This window comes from Equus caballus, chromosome 2 (assembly GCF_041296265.1).
Source record: "Equus caballus isolate H_3958 breed thoroughbred chromosome 2, TB-T2T, whole genome shotgun sequence".
NCBI classification, from domain to species: Eukaryota; Metazoa; Chordata; class Mammalia; order Perissodactyla; family Equidae; genus Equus; species Equus caballus.
Genome location: NC_091685.1, coordinates 13,372,092 through 13,390,288, shown reverse-complemented (window position 1 = coordinate 13,390,288; position 18,197 = coordinate 13,372,092). Strand labels below are relative to the sequence as shown.

The 18,197-nt window shown below is 40.0% G+C and overlaps 1 protein-coding gene across 2 annotated transcripts in view; it reads right to left on the bottom strand.

Moving 5' to 3' along the window:
- Positions 1–774: 774 nt before the first annotated feature.
- The window catches only part of ZSWIM5 (zinc finger SWIM-type containing 5), a 231,536-nt gene continuing 214,113 nt past the window's right edge, over positions 775–18,197 (bottom strand). For both annotated transcript variants that reach the window (XM_023631131.2, XM_070260069.1), the window contains 3 exons: positions 5,045–5,208; positions 4,484–4,565; positions 775–3,744 (listed from right to left, as the gene is read on the bottom strand). In XM_023631131.2, coding sequence (XP_023486899.1) covers positions 2,882–3,744; positions 4,484–4,565; positions 5,045–5,208 — 1,109 coding nt within the window. In that variant the 3' untranslated portion in view covers positions 775–2,881. The remainder of the gene's footprint in view (positions 3,745–4,483; positions 4,566–5,044; positions 5,209–18,197) is intronic.

Here is an 18,197-nt window from a genome sequence, read left to right as displayed (position 1 = left end):
TAGCCTCTATTCCTTCCTTGGGGCCTCTTTCTGCATCCTTCCCACAAGTCACTGGAGCTCAGCTATCAGTGAATATGCACTGTAGGATTTAATGTCAGGGTCCTCACCACCTCCTTGCTCTCAGATTTCTAAGCCCCAGAGCTACCTGGGGTTGGGTAGAGCTTCCTAGCAGCTGGAGCTGTGACATTTGCAGAGGTTTCCATAGCATACGAGGCCAAAGTGACAGCGCTTTGTGTCTGGGGAGGGAGGGGAAGGGAGGGGAGGATAGATTAGAGAGGGGCACAGAAATGGCTGGAATACTTCAGAGGCTTATTGAAGAAAATGGAGTCTAGGTGCACAGGGAGAAGTTGAGAGGCCTTCAGCTGTGATGCCAAAAGATGGGGAGGATATAAAAACTCAGAGCTAGGTTGCTTAGGATTAGAGCCTTAGACTGGCCTCACCCTTAGACTGGCTTCACCAAGACGCGAAGGCCTCTGAAGCCCAAAGGCCCTATATACTCAGGGTTGCTCTGCATTCTTTTCTGAGCATACCCTCCAGTTTTTTCAGGATCTTGGTGTTTCTGCCCCTCATGGTGGTACCTACTTCCTGGGACAAGGCTTTGAGGTGCCTGTGAACTCTGGAGAGGGGTCTGGTGTGGCAGGAAATCCCTCATTTGTCATTTCACATCTCCTTAGACCACTGGGAATCCACTATGCTACAGGCCCAACCAGCTCCCTGTCCCAGCCAGGGCAATGCAGAAGAGAGAGAAGGGCCCCATTTATTGAGAGAACACAATTTCTGATTTTAGAAAAACGATCTTTTCTGTGATCCATGATTTATTCATAGAAAAGCACTGTGAGTTCACATACTTGCTAAAAAATGGCAATCGTGATACAGAAATGGAAGTGGCTTCTTCTTCTTTTTTTTTTTTTTTACCAACCTATTGGGCTGAGAGGTTGTCGGGGCCCGTGGCTGGACAGTAAGACTTCAGTAGCCACAAACAGCAAATACAACGTATTGGTTAGTATGGAACAACAACAAAAAAAGTGACACAAACAGTTTGTCAAAGAAAGGAAAATAAAATAGAGAGGTCCTTAGTTCACACTCTAGTTAACCACCCCTTCCCTATCACACCCCACCCCCTACTCAGGAACTAAAACATGAAACAGTAAACACCAAGACACTGGCATCCAAATGACTCTTCTGAATGCCCTTGCTACCTCCTATAACAATTCCAGGCTGAGCATAGGGGTCAGGAGGGTAGCAGGAACATGATATACTGTGGAGGTCAGCCAGGGCTAAGACAGGTTGCCCACTAGGTCTAGAGCCTAGTCAGAAAGGGAAAGGCCAAATGCATTCCAGCCCCAGCCTCCAAATCAGTGACCAATGGGACTGTGACAAAAGCAGGCAGAGGAAGCTTGAGGTAGAAAGGCAGGAGAAGAAAGCGAGTACAGGGCGATAAGAGAACTGTGAAGCTGAAGGAGCCACTCTTAGGGTAGAGGGAGACTAGTGCTTAGAAGCTTGTCTGGTGAGAGAATGGTAAATAGAGGAGGCACAGAGATGGGGAACATATTTAGCTGGTGAGAGAGACTGAGAGGAATGGGGAAGAGAGATCTGGCAGAAAGAGAAGGAGCACATTCATGCAGATCCTCAAACAGGAATTCACAGATACACCTACATGTTGAAATATACACACTTGCACATATAAAGACAGATCAGCGGAGAACAAGCATACACACAGATACAAACATGTTTATACACATGCACTCGTGTGTGCTCAGATACACACAAACTAGACATGCATCGACAAACATGAACACACACACACACACACAGATATGTATTCTTTTATGTTCACAAATGTGTATACCCTCACAGAGAAACCCACAGTCCAGCACACAGACTTGTGTTCACACAGACACAGACCTGACATGGATACACATAAATATATATGTGCACATCCAGGCAGGCACAGATATATCTAAGCATACAGACATATGTACTTAGCCATTCAGATATATACACACACATACATAATTAGAGATGAAACCAGACACTCTCTAACACAAAGGTGCCCAGAGTAGATGAATATTATGAGCTCAGTGGCCTCCCAGACCTTCACTTTCTCCCTGCACTTGCTTCTCAGGAGCTCAGGAGGCTCCTAAACAGGCTGCATGAGACAGGAGCAAGAGCTTCAGTGTCCTCCTGGCTTTGTGAGGCACAAGTCCAGACCTGGCCCTGCCCCTCACTCACCACTGGGCTACAGATGCCCTGTCTGCAGGCTGGGGTTTCTGCATAGACTAGACTTGGGATTTATTCTAACTGGCCATTTTTCTCCCTGCCACCCCCACTCTTCCACTGCCAATGGCATATATTCTGCAAGGGAAACCTGAGAAATGGTTGGGAGTCTCCTCAGAAAACAAGCCTATCTTCCCACCCACAGCTACATCAAGTACCCATCAAATTAGAACCAGAATTATAAATAGTTACAATTTTACAATGTAATTGTCAACACATATACTATAGTATTTACAGTACCATAAATGCTTCTGTTTCTCTGGTTAAGCAATCCCTGAGACGGAACAGTGTTCTGTGTTTGCCAAGGGAGAGAGGGCCAATGCCCAGGACACGCAGAATACAGGGGCGTGAGGTGGCACGTTGTGGGGTTTCTGATCAATTTGCAGGGCCCAGCTCCTCCAGGAACAGTGGGCTGTTGTGAGAACTTGTCAAGGCAGGCATATTGGCTAGAGGTGGACATTCCCCATGCTTAGCCCTGTGGTCCTTTGGCTTCAGCCACAGGTGCTCAGAGTCCTCTCAGGGTGGACAAATGTTTCGGTGTCCTTGGCCTGACCTGACGGCACCTGGGAGCCCAGGCTGCCCTGGCAGTGAACTGTCTGCTTCCTCAGCCAAAGCGCTCTCGCACCAGCAGCATCAGCTTCTTCTTGCCTTTGTAGATTTGTTTGAGGTTGTCGATGAATTGGGCAAACTGCAGGTGGCCATCCTGGGGTAGCAGGAAGGTCTCCCGAGCCTTGCTCAGAAACTCAATGAACTCTCCATAGTGGCGAGGGCTGATGTGTGTCAGGCGTGAGTGTGTAGTGTTGATATAGGCATTGATGGTGGCATCCAGCAGCTGGCGCAGTGGAGCTTTGTCAGTGGACATGAGCTTTCCAGAGCTGCGGCGGCCTGGGATGCCAGCCAGGCCAGGTGCAGTCACTGTGCAGCGCCGCAGGATGTCCGAAAGCACTGTGGCACAGTGCACGCTCTTCACCACCAGGGGAATGAGGGCTGCCAGCTCATTCTTGCCCAGAGAGTGGCTGAGGGCACACGCCCAGAGCACATCATTGATGGCTGGGTGGGTATCCTGGTTGTAGGCCAAATTGAGATGGCTCATGGCCAGTGAGGCCAGCTTGAAGGCACGTAGCGGGTAGCCACGGAGCTCCATGTAGCGGGCGATGGTGAATAGCTGTGAATGGGTCATGCCACCAGCAGCAGCATCAATGGCGATCTGGTAGGCTGCCTCGAAGGCGATATGGTCTTTCTCACAGAGTGTAAGAGCTGACAGGGCACAGCTCTGTGGATCCTTCATAGCACACTGCAGGGCCAGTGTGCGAGCACAGCTAGCCAGCTCCTCCCGCTGTGGATAGTCAAGACTGAGGCGCAGGATAGTGGTGTGGGATACGGCTGTGGCAGCCACAATGCTTGTAGCCTCGGTGGGGGTGAAGAGTGTGTACCAGCTCTGCAAGATGCTCACCAGGGCCCGCACACCTGTCAGGGAGAGCCTCAGCTCAGCCGTGGCCATCTGGGTCCTCATCCAGGTCTGCCCAGATTACTATTTGGGGTCAGAACTTGGCCTGCAGAGATGAGTTCTCCCTCCTCCTCATCAGCCTTGAGATGATCTGAGGCAAACCAGGGCAAGGGGAGCATCCCGGATGGCCAAAGCCCATGTGGGGTTTCTTCCCATCCCTTCCATCCCCAGGTCAGAGGGTTGAAGGTCTCTGCAGGTGCTCTTAGCCCCTCACAAGGATGGAGCAGCAGAGCCTGTGGTTTGCCTGCCCCAAGGCAGGGTCGCAGATCTGCCTGGGGGTTCTAGCAGAAGTGGGGCCTTTCAGGGTAGAGTCTTGTGCTGGGGCTTTGGGCTCTAGATGGGGTCCTGAGCCTCCAAGTTGTGTGGGGTTTCTCAGAAGCATGGATAGGGACGGGGACCTAACCACTGGGCCAACTACTTCCCAAGGGTACACTTGAGTACTGGTGGCTGAAAATTCATTCCCTCAGACAGGTCTCTGATCAGAGGGTCAAAGTGCTGCTGACATCAGGGTGTGGTCCAAGCAGTGAGGGGAGAGCTTGGGCTGGCTGAACAGAGGTCTTCTTCTCCTACCAGCAGCCCCATCCTTTCCTAGGCCATCAGTAATAGGAAGATGAGAGCTCTAAGGATTCATTGTCCTGTCCCAAGAGTAGGGCCTAGGAACTGTTTTCCCCTGGGGGTAGAGGGAGGTGGAAGACTCACCCACTTCTGTAGCACATGTCACCAACCACCGCACCATCTCCCGGCGCCTCCAGTTAAGGGTTGATAAAGTCATCCTCATCACCTGGGCAAAAAAAGGGCAATACCAGCAGGCTAAGCATAACTGTTATAACCTCCCCCTCTCCTCTTCCACTTGCTATTAATTTATGCAACAAGTATTTATTGGTGCTTTAAACAGCCATCTTTCCCCTGATAAGTACAGATAAGTTTAATTTCTGCCCCACCCCTCCCACTAATCAGATAGAAGGCTTTTCTGATGACTTGTAATGAATAAAGTCCTTATTACTACACCTTGCTTGACTTGGAGGAATAGGAGTGGGGTGGGGAGAAGATGGGGACCCTATGGAGCCTAAAGTTATAATGCTTATCTTCAAAACAGAGCCTAATTTATAGAGTTCTTACCTTGTGTTTAGCCTAGAGATTGTGTTCTGAGGACACAGAAAGAACTAGACTTGGCCCATGCCCATTCCCCCCGGGATCTGATCTTCTACCAGTTGTCACTAGGCCAGAAGCCTAAAGTGGGGATGGCTCATTCCTCCATACCTGTAACCCCAGCTCTAGTGCCACGTTGAGCAGGGTGCTGTCAGTAGTACTGTCTGTGGGAGTAGCAATCTTGAATGCATCTTGGGCCAGTTTGAAGATGAGGGAGGAAGAATGGATGTGCTTCTGTATTGCTTCCAGGATTGTTCGGAGCCTCAGAGTATCCCCTACAGGTGCCGAGAAAAGGGGTAGGGACAGGATCTTCTTTAAAGGTTCCCTGAACAGTCAGCTGATGACAACAGGTACCGGTTGAACTGGCTATCAATGCTGTGAATGCTTCTGAATGCTACCATCCCCTCTTGGTGGTCAAGCTCTGTCTCCACTGAACCCACTAGAGGCTCTTTCCTTCTCCTGGCACCCACATGAATTCACTTCTCTCCACCTTTTCATCTGCCTCTGCTCCTCTCATCCTCTTTTCCTTCAGGCTCCTCAGATGCAAGAAATAATTTTCTTGAACACCTGAATTTTGAGAGCTTTATTCAGGAGACAGGAAGCCAAAAAAGTATGCCAGTCCCACAGTTTACCTCTCACTACATCTCCTTGGAGCAAAAAGGAGCTGGACCACCATGTCCTATTTAGCAGGCAATGATTCTATCCAAAGTTACCAGTGCACAGAGTTAAGGAATACATTTGCAGGAAGGCCATGTAGACCATATGAAGTGAAGGTCACTGTACAAACGTAGTATAGTGTGTGAAAGATTGGTATATCTTAGGAAGGGGTAAAATGTGAAATAAAGATAGAACAAAAAGTAGGTCTTATGTTTTACAAAGAGGTGTAGTGGTTAAGAGTATATAGGATTTGGAGTAAAATACGTTGGGAACTGAACCTAGTTCAGCCATTTACCAGCTCAGTTACTTCATCTGTAAAATGGATATAATAACCTTTTAGGGTTGCTGTGAGAATTATAAACAACTTGTGTATACTTAATATTCTCTGATTTTACTTTTATTAAAAAAAAGATAAGTAGCAGTGCGTGTATAGTATATGTGCCTGCACATATACGAACAGAAAATCTCCAGGGATATTTATAACAATGTTTTAGCAGTAGTTATCTTTGGGTGTCAGGATTATGGGAGAAATTACCCTTTTTCTTCTATTGCCTTTAAAAACAATTTTTAAAATTAATAGCCTTTATGTTTTCAAAGCAGTTTTACGTTTACAAAAAGTTGAGCAGACAGAACAGAGAGTTCCCATATTCCTGCTTTCCCCCCTTCCAGTTTCCCCTATTAACATCTTACATTAGTGTGGTACATTTGATGAATCAACACTGATACATTATTATTAACTAATATCCACAGTTTATGTCGGTTTTGACAAATGTCTAGTATCATGGATCCACCATTACTGTATCATTCAGAATCAATTCATTGCTCTAAAAACCTCCTGTGTTCCACCTATTCTTCCCTCTCCTCATTCCCCCTGAGGAGACTATTGATTTTTTTACTGTCTCGATAGTTTTGCCTTTTCCACAATGTCACAGATTCAGAATCACAGTATGTTACCTTTTCAGACTGGCTTCCTTCACTACACAACATACATTTAAGGTTCCTCCAGGTCTTTTTGTGGCTTGATAGCTCATTTCTTTTTATTGGTAAATAATGTTCCATTGTATGGATATAGCTCAGTTTGTTTACCCATTCATCTACTGAAGGACATCTTCTTGGTTGCTTCTAGTTTTTGGTAATTACAAATAAAGCTGCTATAAACATTTGTGTGCAAGTTTTTGTGTGGACATAGTTTTCAACTCATTTGGGTAAATACCTAAGAGCATGATTGCTGGATCATATGGTAAACTATGTTTAACTTTGTAAAAAACTGCCAAACTATCTTCCAAACTGGCCGGACCTTTTGCATTTCCACTAGCAATGAATGAGAGTTCCTGCTGCTCCACATCCTTGCCAGTGTTTGACGTTGTCAGTGTTTTCAATTTTAACCATTCTAATAGGTATGTAGTGGTATCTCACTTTTGTTTTAATTTGCACTTCCCTAATGACATATCATGCTGAGGATCTTTTTATACGCCTATTTGCCATCTGTATATCTTCTCTGGTGAGGCATCAGTTTAGGTCTTTTGCCCATTTTAAAACTCAGTTGTTTGTTTTCTTATTGTTGAGTTTTGTGTGTGTGGAAGATTGGCCCTGAGCTAACATCTGTTGTCGATCTTCCTCTTTTTGTTTGAGGAAGATTGTCGCTGGGCTAACATCTGTGCCAATCTTTCTCCTTTTTATGTGGGATGGCACCACAACGTGGCTTGATGAGTGGTGCTAGGTCCACACCTGGGATCCAAAGCTGCAAACCCCAGGCCACTGAAGCGGAGTACATGAACTTAACCACTACGCCACAGGGCAGCCCCTCTTGTTGTCTTAACAGTGTTTTTCACAGAGCATAAGTTTTAAATTTTTAATGAAATCCTACTTATCAGTTTTTTCTTTCATGGATTGTTTTTGGTGTTGTATTGAAAAAGTTATTGCCAAATCCAAGGTCACCTAAATTTTCCATGTTATCTTCTAGAAGTTTCATAGTTTTGCATTTTACTTTTATGTCTATGATTTTGAGTTAATTTTTGTGAAAGGTGTAAGGTCAGTGTCTATGTTCATTTTTTTGCATGTAGATGTCTAGTAGTTCCAGTACCATTTGTTGAAAAGACTATCCTTTGCTCCTTTGTCAAAGATCAGTTGACAATATTTGTGGGGGTCTATTTCTGAGCTCTCTATTCTGTTCCATTGATCTATTTATCTATCCTTTTCCAATACCACACTGTCTTGATTACTGTAGATTCATATTAAGTCATGGAATCAGGTAAGGTGTTCCCCAACTTTGTTCTTCTTCAGTATTGTGTTGGCTATTATAGGTCTTTTGGTCTTCCACATAAACTTTAGAAGAGTTTGTTAACATCCACAAAATAACTTGCTGGGATTTTGGTTGCGATTGTATTGAATCTGTAGATCGAGTTGGGAAGAACTGACATAATAATAATATTGAGTCTTCCTATCTATGGAATATCTATTTCAATCTTCTTTGATTTCTTTCCTCAAAGTTTTATAGTTTTCCTCATGTAGATCTGTACATATTTCCTAGATTTATTCCTGAGTACTTTTTTTGGGGTGCTAATATAAAACTGATATTGTGGTTTTAATTTCAAATTTCAACTGTTCATTGCTGGTATATAGAAAAGCAATTGACTTTTATATATTAACCTTGTATTATGCAACCTTGCTATAATCACTTGTTAGTTCCAGTTTTTTTCTGTTGTTGATTCTTTGGAATTTTCTACATAGACAATCATGTCATTTGCAAATAAAGAGTTTTATTTCTTCCTTTCCAATCTGTATACCTTTTATTCCTTTTCTTCTCTTATTGCATTAACTAGGACTTCTAGTAGGATGTTGAATGGTAATGGTGAGAGGGGACATCTTGTCCTATTTCTGATCTTCAGGGAAAAGCATCTACTTTCTCTCCATTAAATAGAATGGTAACTGTAGGTTCCTTGTAGATGTTCTTTATAAAGTTGAGTCAGTTCTCCTCTATTCCTAGTTTCCTGAGAGGGCTTTTTTTTTTTAAAAATCACAAATAGGTGTTGGATCTTCTCAAGTGTTTTTCCTGCATCTATTGATATAACCATATGATCTTTCTTCATTAGCCTGTGAATGTGATGGATTACATTAATTGATTTTCAAGTGCTGAACCAGCCTTGCATATCTGGAATAAGTCTCACTTGGTTGTGGTATAAATTCTTTTTATACTTTCTTGGATTCAATTTGCTAATATTTTGTTGAAGAATTTATGCATTTATGTTCATGATATTGGTTTGTAGTTTTCCCTTCTTGTATTGTCTTTATCTGGTTTTGGCATTAGAGTAATGCTGGCCTCATAGGATGAGTTAGGGAGTGTTCTCTATTTTCTGGAAAAAATTGTAGAGAATTGGTATCGTTTTTTCCTTAGATATTAGATAGAACTCAATAGTGAAATCATTTGGGTCAAGTGCTTTCTGTTTGGAAAATTACTGATTCAATTTCCTTAATAGATATAGGCCTATTCAGATTATTTATTTCTCTGCGAATTTTGGTAGATTGCATTTTTCAAGGAACTGGTCCATCTCATCACCAAAGATATCAAATTTGTGGGCATACAGTTCTTCATAATATTCTTTCATTATCTTCTTAATGTCCAGATCAGTAATAGTGGCCTCTCTTTCATTTATGATATTAGTAATTTATGTCTTCTTTTTTTTTGGGTTAGCCTGGCTAGAGGTTTATTTATTTATTTATTTTTTCTTTCTTTCTTTTGAGGAAGATTAGCCCTGAGCTCACATCTGCTGCCAATCCTCCTCTTTTTGCCGAGGAAGACTGGCCCTGAGCTAACATCCGTGCCTATCTTCCTCTACTTTATATGTGGGATACCTACCACAGCATGGCTTGCCAAGTGGTTCTATGTCCACACCTGGGATCCGAACGAGCAAACCGTGGGCCACCGAAGGGGAATGTGCGTACTTAACTGCTGCACCACCGGGCCAGCCCCTAGAGGTTTATTAATTTTATTGATCTTTTCAAATAACTAGCTTTTGCTTTCATTGATTTCCTCTTATGTTTTCCTATTTTCAATTTCATTGGTTTTTGGTCTAATTTTTATTCTCTTTTCTTCTGCTAACTTTAGGTCTACACTGCTCTTTCTCTAGTTTTCTAAGGTAGAATCTTAGGTTATTGATTTTATTTTATCCCCCCCACACACTTTATTAAGATATAACTGACATATAATATTAAGTTTAGGGGCTGGTCCCCTGGCCGAGTGGTTAAGTTCACACGCTCTGCTTCGGCGGCCCAGGGTTTTGCCGGTTCGGATCCTGGGCAAAGACATGGCACAGCTCATCAGGTCACACTGAGGCAGCGTCCCGCATGCCACAACCAGAAGGACCCACAACCAAAATATACAGCTATGTACTGGGAGGATTTGGGGATAAAAATCAGAAAAAAAAATTTTGGCAACACTTGTTAGCTCAGGTGCCAATCTTTAACAAAATAAAATATTAAGTTTAAGGTGTACAATGTGATTTGATATATGTATTGCAAATTATGATGACAACAGCACCAGTTAATGCATCCATCACCTCACATAGTTTCCTTTTTTTGTGTGTAGTGAGAACATTTAAGATCTACTCTCTTAGCCAATTTCAAGTATACAGTATTATTAACTATAGTCACCATGCTGTACATTAGATCCACAGAACGTATTTATCTTATAACTGAAAATTTGTACCCTTGACCAACATCTCCCTTCCCCCCCACCCTCCCAGCCCCTGGCAACCACCAATCTACTCTGTTTCTATGAGTTTGGCTTTTTTTAGATTCTAAATATAAGCAAGATAATACAGTATCTGTCTTTCTCCGTCTGACTTATTTCACTTAGCATAATGCCCTCAAGGTTCATCCATGTTATCACAAATGACTGAATTTCCTTATTTTTTATGGTTGAATAATATTCTACTGTGTGTGCATGTGTATGTATGTATATGTATATACACTTTCTTTATCCATTCATCCGCTGATGGACACTTTGGTTGTTTCCAAATCTTGGCTATTGTGATTAATGCTGCAATGCAATGAACATGGGGGTGCAGATACTTCTTTGAGATAGTGATTTCATTTCCTTCAGATAAATATCCAGAAGTGGGATTGCTGGACCATATATGGTAGTTCTATTTTTAATTTTTTGAGGAACCTCCATACTGTTTTCCATAGTGGCTGTACCAATTTATATTACCACCAACAATGCACAAGGGTTCATTTTTCTCCACATCCTCACTAGCATTTGTTATCTCTTGTTTTTGTGAGAATAGCCATTCTAACAGATATTAAGTGACAGATTATTGATTTTATATCTTGCCTCTTTTCTAACATATGCATTTAGTGCTATAAATTTCCCTCCAAGCACTGCTTTTGCTGTGTCCCACACATTTTGATCAGTTTTATTTTAACTTTCATTTCACTCAAAATATTTAAAAATTTCTCTTGAGACTTCACCTCTGACTCGTGTTACTTAGAAGTGTGTTGTTTAAATTCCACATATTTTGGGATTTTCCAGTTATCCTTCTGTTATTAACTTCGTTTAATTCCACTGTGGTCTGAGAGCATACTTTGTATGATTTCTATTCTTTTAATTTTTTGAGATGTGTTTTATGGTCCAGAATGTGGTCTATCTTGGTGAATGTTCCATACAAGCTTGAGAAGAATGTGTATTCTGTTGTTGTTCGATGAAGTATTCTATAAATGTTAATCAGATCCAGTTAATTGATGGTACTGTTCAGTTCAAGTATATCCTTGCTGGTTTTCTGCCTGCTGGATCTGTCAATTACGGATAGAGGTGTACCGAATTCTCCAACTACAATAGTGGATTTGACCATTTCTCTTTGTAGTTCTATCAATTTTTGCCTCACATATTTTGATGCTCTGATGTTAGACACATGCATTACGGATTATTATGTCTTCTTGAAGAAGTGACCCCTTTATCACTAAGTAATGCCCCTCTTCATCCCTGATAATTTTTCATGTATTGAAATCTGCTTTGTCTGAAATTAAAATAGGTACTTCAGCTTTCTTTTGATTTGTGTTAACATGGTATATCTTTCTCCATGCTTTACTTTGTTGTTCTTGAAGAAATCTGACTGTGGTTAAAAAACAATTTTAAAAATGAAAACAAGAAACTGGCTAAACTAGTATGCATGCTTTTCTGGGAAAGCATCTTTTCCAGATTCTTCCTGCTTTCAGTGCAGCTAATTTGAGTCTACAGGGTATGGAAAGTGAGAGCCAGAGTGTTGACAACACCTTCTATGTGTGTGTGTGTTTTAAAACCCCTGGCCTCTGTTTTTAGTACCAAATATTTGGAAAGATAAAGCATGTAAGCTCAGTCACACAAGAGGTAAATATCTGCCTAAAGGTATTGGGATAAAAATGAAGCTGCGTACTGTTCAGTCTTTGTAGTTAGGGTCTATCTATCTACCTAATTAATTGTGGTAAAAATATATATAAAATAAAACGCTATTTTAACCTTTTTTAAGTGCATAGTTGAGTGGCACTAATCACACTGATAATGTTGTGTAAATATCACCACTATCTATTTCCAAAACTTTTTCATCACCCCAAACAGAAAGCAATAACTCTCCATTGCCTCTCCCCTCAGCCCCTGGTAACTTCTAATCTACTTTCTGTCTTTATTAATCTGGCTATTCTAGATATTTCATGTAAGTGGAATCATACAATATTTATCCTTTTGCGTTTGGATTCTTTCACTGGGCATAATGTCTTCAAGGTTCTCCCATGTTGTAGCACGTATTAGAATATCATTTCTTTTTACGACTTAATTATATCCCATCATATGCATATACCACATTTTGTTTGTTCACTCATATGCTGAGGGACACAGGTTGTTTCCAACTTTTGGCTATTGTGAATAATGCCACAAAGAACAGTGGCATATAAAGTATCTTTTTGAGTACCTGTTTTCAGTTATTTGGGGTATATATCTAGGAATGGAATTGCTGGGTTACATAGTAATTCTATTTAAATTTTTCAGGAACTATCAAATTATTTTTCATGGCAGGTGCACCACTTTACATTCCCACAAGCAATGTACAAGGGTTCCAATTTCTCTACATCCTCACCAACACCTGTTATTAATTTTGCTTGTTTTTCTGTAACAGCCATCCTAATAGGTATGAATGATATCTCTTTGTGGTTTGGATTTGCATTCCCCTAATGACTAATGATGTTGAACATCTTTTCATGTGCTTACTAGCCGTATCTTTTTTGGAGTATTGTCTCTTCAAGTCTTTTGCTCATTTTAAAATTGAGTTGTTTGTCTTTTTGTTGTTGAGTTGTAGTTTTTTAATAAATTTGTATATTGAGCTCTTATCAGACAAATGATTTACAAACATTTTCTCCCATCCTGTAGGTTCTCTTTTCACTTTCTTGATAACGTCCTTTGATGAACAAAAGTTTTTAATTTTGATGAGGTCCAATTTTTTTTCTTTTGTTGCTCATGCTTTTGGTGTTCTATCGCTTATAAAGTTTATGGCTTTAGTTCTTTATTTAGGTCATTGATCCCCTCCCTTTACTTTTAATCTATCTGTGCCTTTATATTTAAAGTGGGTTTCTTGTAGACAACATATAGTTAAGTCTTTTTTTCTGTCAGTCTCTGTCTTTTAACTGGTGTATTTAGATCATTTGCATTTAAAGTAATTATTGATATAGCTGGACTAATATCTACCATATTTGTAACTGTTTTCTATTCATTGCACTTACTCTTTGTTTCTTTCTTTTAAAAAACTCAATTTTCTCTTCTCACTTAGCATATCAATTATATTTCTTTTAAATATTATTTTAGTGTTTGTCCTAGAGTTGAAGTATACATTTACAACTAATTTAAGTTCATTTTCAACAACTATATGACTTCAGAAAGTACCTTATAATAGTATTCTCACTTCTTCCCTTTCATCTGTAACATCTTGCTGTCAGTCATTTCATTATTTTTAAGCTATAATCACCAATACATTGCTATTATTTTGAACAAGCAGTTATCTATCAGTTCAATTAAGAATTAAAAGGAGCCCAAGAGTTTTCTTTTGCCTTTATTTATTCCTTCTCTAACACTCTTCCTTTCTTTAGGTGGATCTGAGTTTCAGATCCATATCATTTAGCTCTTCTCTGAAGAACTTGAAAGGCAGGTATACTGATAATAAATACTCTCATTTTTTGTCTGAGAAAGCATTTCCCCTTTACTTTTGAAGGATAATTTATTTGGATCCTGAATTTAGGTTGGTGATTTTTTTCTTGCAACACTTTAAATATTTCATTTCACTCTCCTTTGCTTGCATGGTTTGTGAAATGAAGTTGATATAATTCTTATTCTTGTTTCTCTATAGCTAAGGTGGTTTTGTTCTCTGGCTTCCCTTCAAGATTTTCTCTTGGTCTTTGGTATTCTGCAGCTTTTTTTTTTTTTTTTTTTTTAAAGATTTTATGTTTTTTTTTTCTCCCAAAGCCCCCCGGTACATAGTTGTGTATTTTTAGTTGTGGGTCCTTCTGGTTGTGGCATGTGGGACGCTGCCTCAGCATGGCTTGATGAGTGGTGCCATGTCCATGCCCAGGATTCGAAGTGGCAAAACCCTGGGCCACTGAAGCGGAGCGTGCAAACTTCCCCACTCGGCCACTGGGCTGGCCCTGGTTTTCTGCAGTTTTAATAGGATGTGCCTAGGAGAAAATTTCTTGGTATTCACCGTGTTTGGTGTTCTCTGAGCTTCCTGGATCTGTGTTCTGGTGTATGTCACTAATTTTGGAAATTTCTCATTTCTCAGCCATTGTTACTTGAAATATTCTTCTACTCCTTTCTTCTGCTTCTGGTATTGGAGAATACATTGCATATGTTATATATCTTTTGTAATTGTCCCACAGTACTCAGATATTCTGTTCTGGATTTTCTCCTCCTACACCTTTTTTTCCTTTTCCATTTCAACTTGAGAAGTTTCTTTCAATATTTATAATTTAAAATTTGGAAATATTCACATGGTTCAATATTGAAAAGATACAAAAGATAAATAATGAGAAGTATATTCTCCTCCTCACCTCTGAATGTCATTCACTCAATTCTAACCCAAAATGCAACCAATATTTTCAGTTTTTGCATTACCTTCCAGGATATTCTATGCATAATATGGAAATAAATTATCTATTTAATCTCCTTTTACCACTACCCACAGTGGTAACATAGTATACACAGATTTGCAGGTCATTTTTTTTTACATATCAGTATATCTTGGAGATTATTCCACACCAGTACATAAAGAGGTTCTTTTCTTTTAAATGGCTGCATAGTATTCCATTTATGGATGTATAGGTCTGCAACTCCTTATTCAAAACTCTTGGGTTTAATAATTTTAAAATTTACGTAAACATAATTTGTGCATATATTATATATAGTATTCACAGGGGCCCTGGGGCAGCAGACCATAGTTAAACACGTTATTCTTTGTGTGGTGAATGTATGAATATTCACACTAGGTGGAATAAACAGCAAAATTACTAATGTAGTTTAATGATATAGTAGTAAACTGATAAATTAAATAGTGTGATATCAACAATAAATACTTGATACTCATTATTTCTAAGGAAAATATTCAACAAAACCTCAAACCAAGCTAAATATCTATAGGTATGCATGCAATAAATATTTGCTCCATCTGGTGTCTTGAGGATCTTGGACAAAAGGCTGCATTAGCATTACTATTATTGTCACCAAAGATTAGAGTTAGATATTTAGTGATGGGCCAGGAATGGGATTCTTTAATGATGAAACACCACTACAATAGATGGCCTTTAAAAAGGCGTAGTTCTAGGGTAGTGTGTCTCAATAATATGGATTTCTGTATATCTAAGCAGTCTCTTCAATTAAGTAAGCAGCCATAATCTCTTTTTCATTGATAAATGCATGTTATTCAAGACTGAGTAATTGCTCATACATTTCCCCCATATTGTCTTTGGAGATTTTTTTTTTCCATCTGTGTTACATCTCCTCATTGTCAATAAACACTGTCAATCCAAATGCTTATTTGGGTTAACACCATTTTAGCAATTTTTCTGTCTTGCAAGGAATGTACAACAGGTGTATAACTTAGAATATGCAGTATTTTTCTGCTATCAGCTTGCTCTAATGCCACACTTCTAAAACCTTAGTGAGCATAAAAATCTTCTGGAGAATTTGTTAAAACATAGATTCTTGGGCTACACCAACAGGGATTCTGGTTCAGTAGGTCTGGGAATTTGGATTTCTAACAAGCTTCCAAGCTTGTCCCCTGACCACACTTTGAGTAGCAAGGCTCTAACTTATTTATTTAGACTTTTAGCCAATAAACTTTTAGTGTAAGTAATGAGACTATGTATCTTCTCATTAGTGACACAAAATTCTTCAAAGTCTTTACTGACAGGTTTTCTTTCAAATATTGTAAGCCACAGTCTCTGTCACATATTTAGCAATCATTCCAAGCATCAGCAACTGTGTACATGGCATCAAGGTATACCTGATTAAGTTTCTGCAATAACTCTTTATTTTTTAATTTTTATTATTATTTTTTTTTGAGGAAGATTAGCCCTGAGCTAACATCTGCTGCCAATCCTTCTCTTTTTGCTGGGGAAGACTGGCCTTGAGCTAACATCCATGCCCATCTTCCTCTACTTTATATGTGGGACGCCTACCACAGCATGGCTTGCCAAGTGGTGCCATGTCCGCACCCGGGATCTGAACCGGCAAACCCCGGGCCGCCAAAGTGGAACGTGCACACTTAACCGCTGCACCACCGGGCCAGCCCCTGCAATAACTCTTTTAGGAAGGCTTGGAAGTTACCTACTGCAAGTATAGAGTATGAAAATAAAAAAATAAATACTTATATTTGCTTTTCTTTGGGAGTAAGATTTCTTGGTCACAAGTTCAGGAGGGACATGTGTGGAACGTGTTCCAGGAAATATAATCATACAGTTTTCTTCCATTCCAGCTTGTGTGCAATGAGTTCATGTCATGGGTACAGATTACTGAGTCAGTCAGAAAATCTCTCTTTGGGGCCAGCCCCATGGCATAATGGTTAAGTTTGGCGCACTCTGCTTTGGTGGCCTGGGTTCACAGGTTTGGATCCCAGGTGCAGACCTACACTGCTTGTCAGTCATGCTGTGGCAGTGACCCAGGTGAATCTACCTCAGCAAAAAAAGAAAAAATCTCTTTGATTACCCATGCTTTTTTGTTTACATACTAACAAATAAACTATGAACAACTTTTGAAACATCTTGGATGTTGGCTTTTTCTAGCTTTACCTGTCTGCTTCATTGGCATATCCCAGAACTTTCAACCTCTCCTTAAGGGTCCTTAAAACCTCTTGTTTGCTCATGAATCATTCTTAATTTTTTTTTTTCTGAGCAAGATTAGCTCTGAGCTAACATCTGTGACAATCTTCCTCCACTTTATATGTTGGTTGCTGCCACAGCATGGCTGACAAGTGGTGTAGGTCTGCACCCAGGATCTGATCCTGTGAACCTGGGCTGCCGAAGTGGAGCATGCCAAACTTAACCACTATGCCACGGGGCTGGCCCCTGTTAATTTTTTTTTTTTTTAAAAGAATACACGCCAATAAACCAAAGTGACCTCAATAAAAAGAAAATAAATAAAAAAAAATTTAAAAAAAAGAATACAGGCCAGAACAGAGCTATTTCATCAGCACTGTATACCTGTTTGGGACTAAGGTTTTCATTAAAAATTATCTTAACAAATGTGTCAATATAATTTTCATCTACTTCATGATAAGCAGAAGCTTTTTCATCAGAGGTGTCCAGATATTTTATACCATGATGCTTCTTAAATTTCTGCAGTCAATCTTCTGATATTCTATACTCATTTTAAATGTTCAGTTCTTCATGGCATATTCTAGCTTGTTTCATGATCAATAAACTAATCAGTGGCATATTCACATTGCTTCATTGTTGAATCCATTCAATCATGGTCATGTCAACATCTTCATTTTCTTCCCTCTGAAAAATTTTCTGTTCTTCATTAGTTCTGGTCAGTGTTGTCCCTGTAAAACTTCAATACTTTGTCTTTCTATTATTTAAACTCATACGTGGTGTTAATTCCCACACCTTATTCTTTAGTAAGATGCCTCATAGACACACCTGATCAAGCTTCTGCACTAACTCTATTTTCTGCGTTCCTGATAATGACAGATGCTTCCTTTTCTTCTCACACTTACCCACAGGAGTATCTTCAATTCTCTGCACATTTTTATAAGGCAATTAAACTCAAACCGACAAAATAACAACAACATAAACAAAAAAGGCAACACAATATTAGTGAACAGCAGAGATGTCTGTGATTGGCAAGAACGTTGAGAAACAGCTGTCTCGTGTCAGTTGAAGCGTTGCCATCAACTTACAAAAAAGTTTGGATTTTCAAAGCTATTCAGATTTTGGAATTCCATATAAGAGATTTTTGGACCTAAAGTAATGTGTTTAATCAGCCTCCTATTGATGGATGTTTCAAATATTTTGCAATTACAAATAATGTTGGAGTGAGTAACCTTGTACAAACATCATTTCACATCTGTACAGATAACTTTAAGGTAAAATCCTG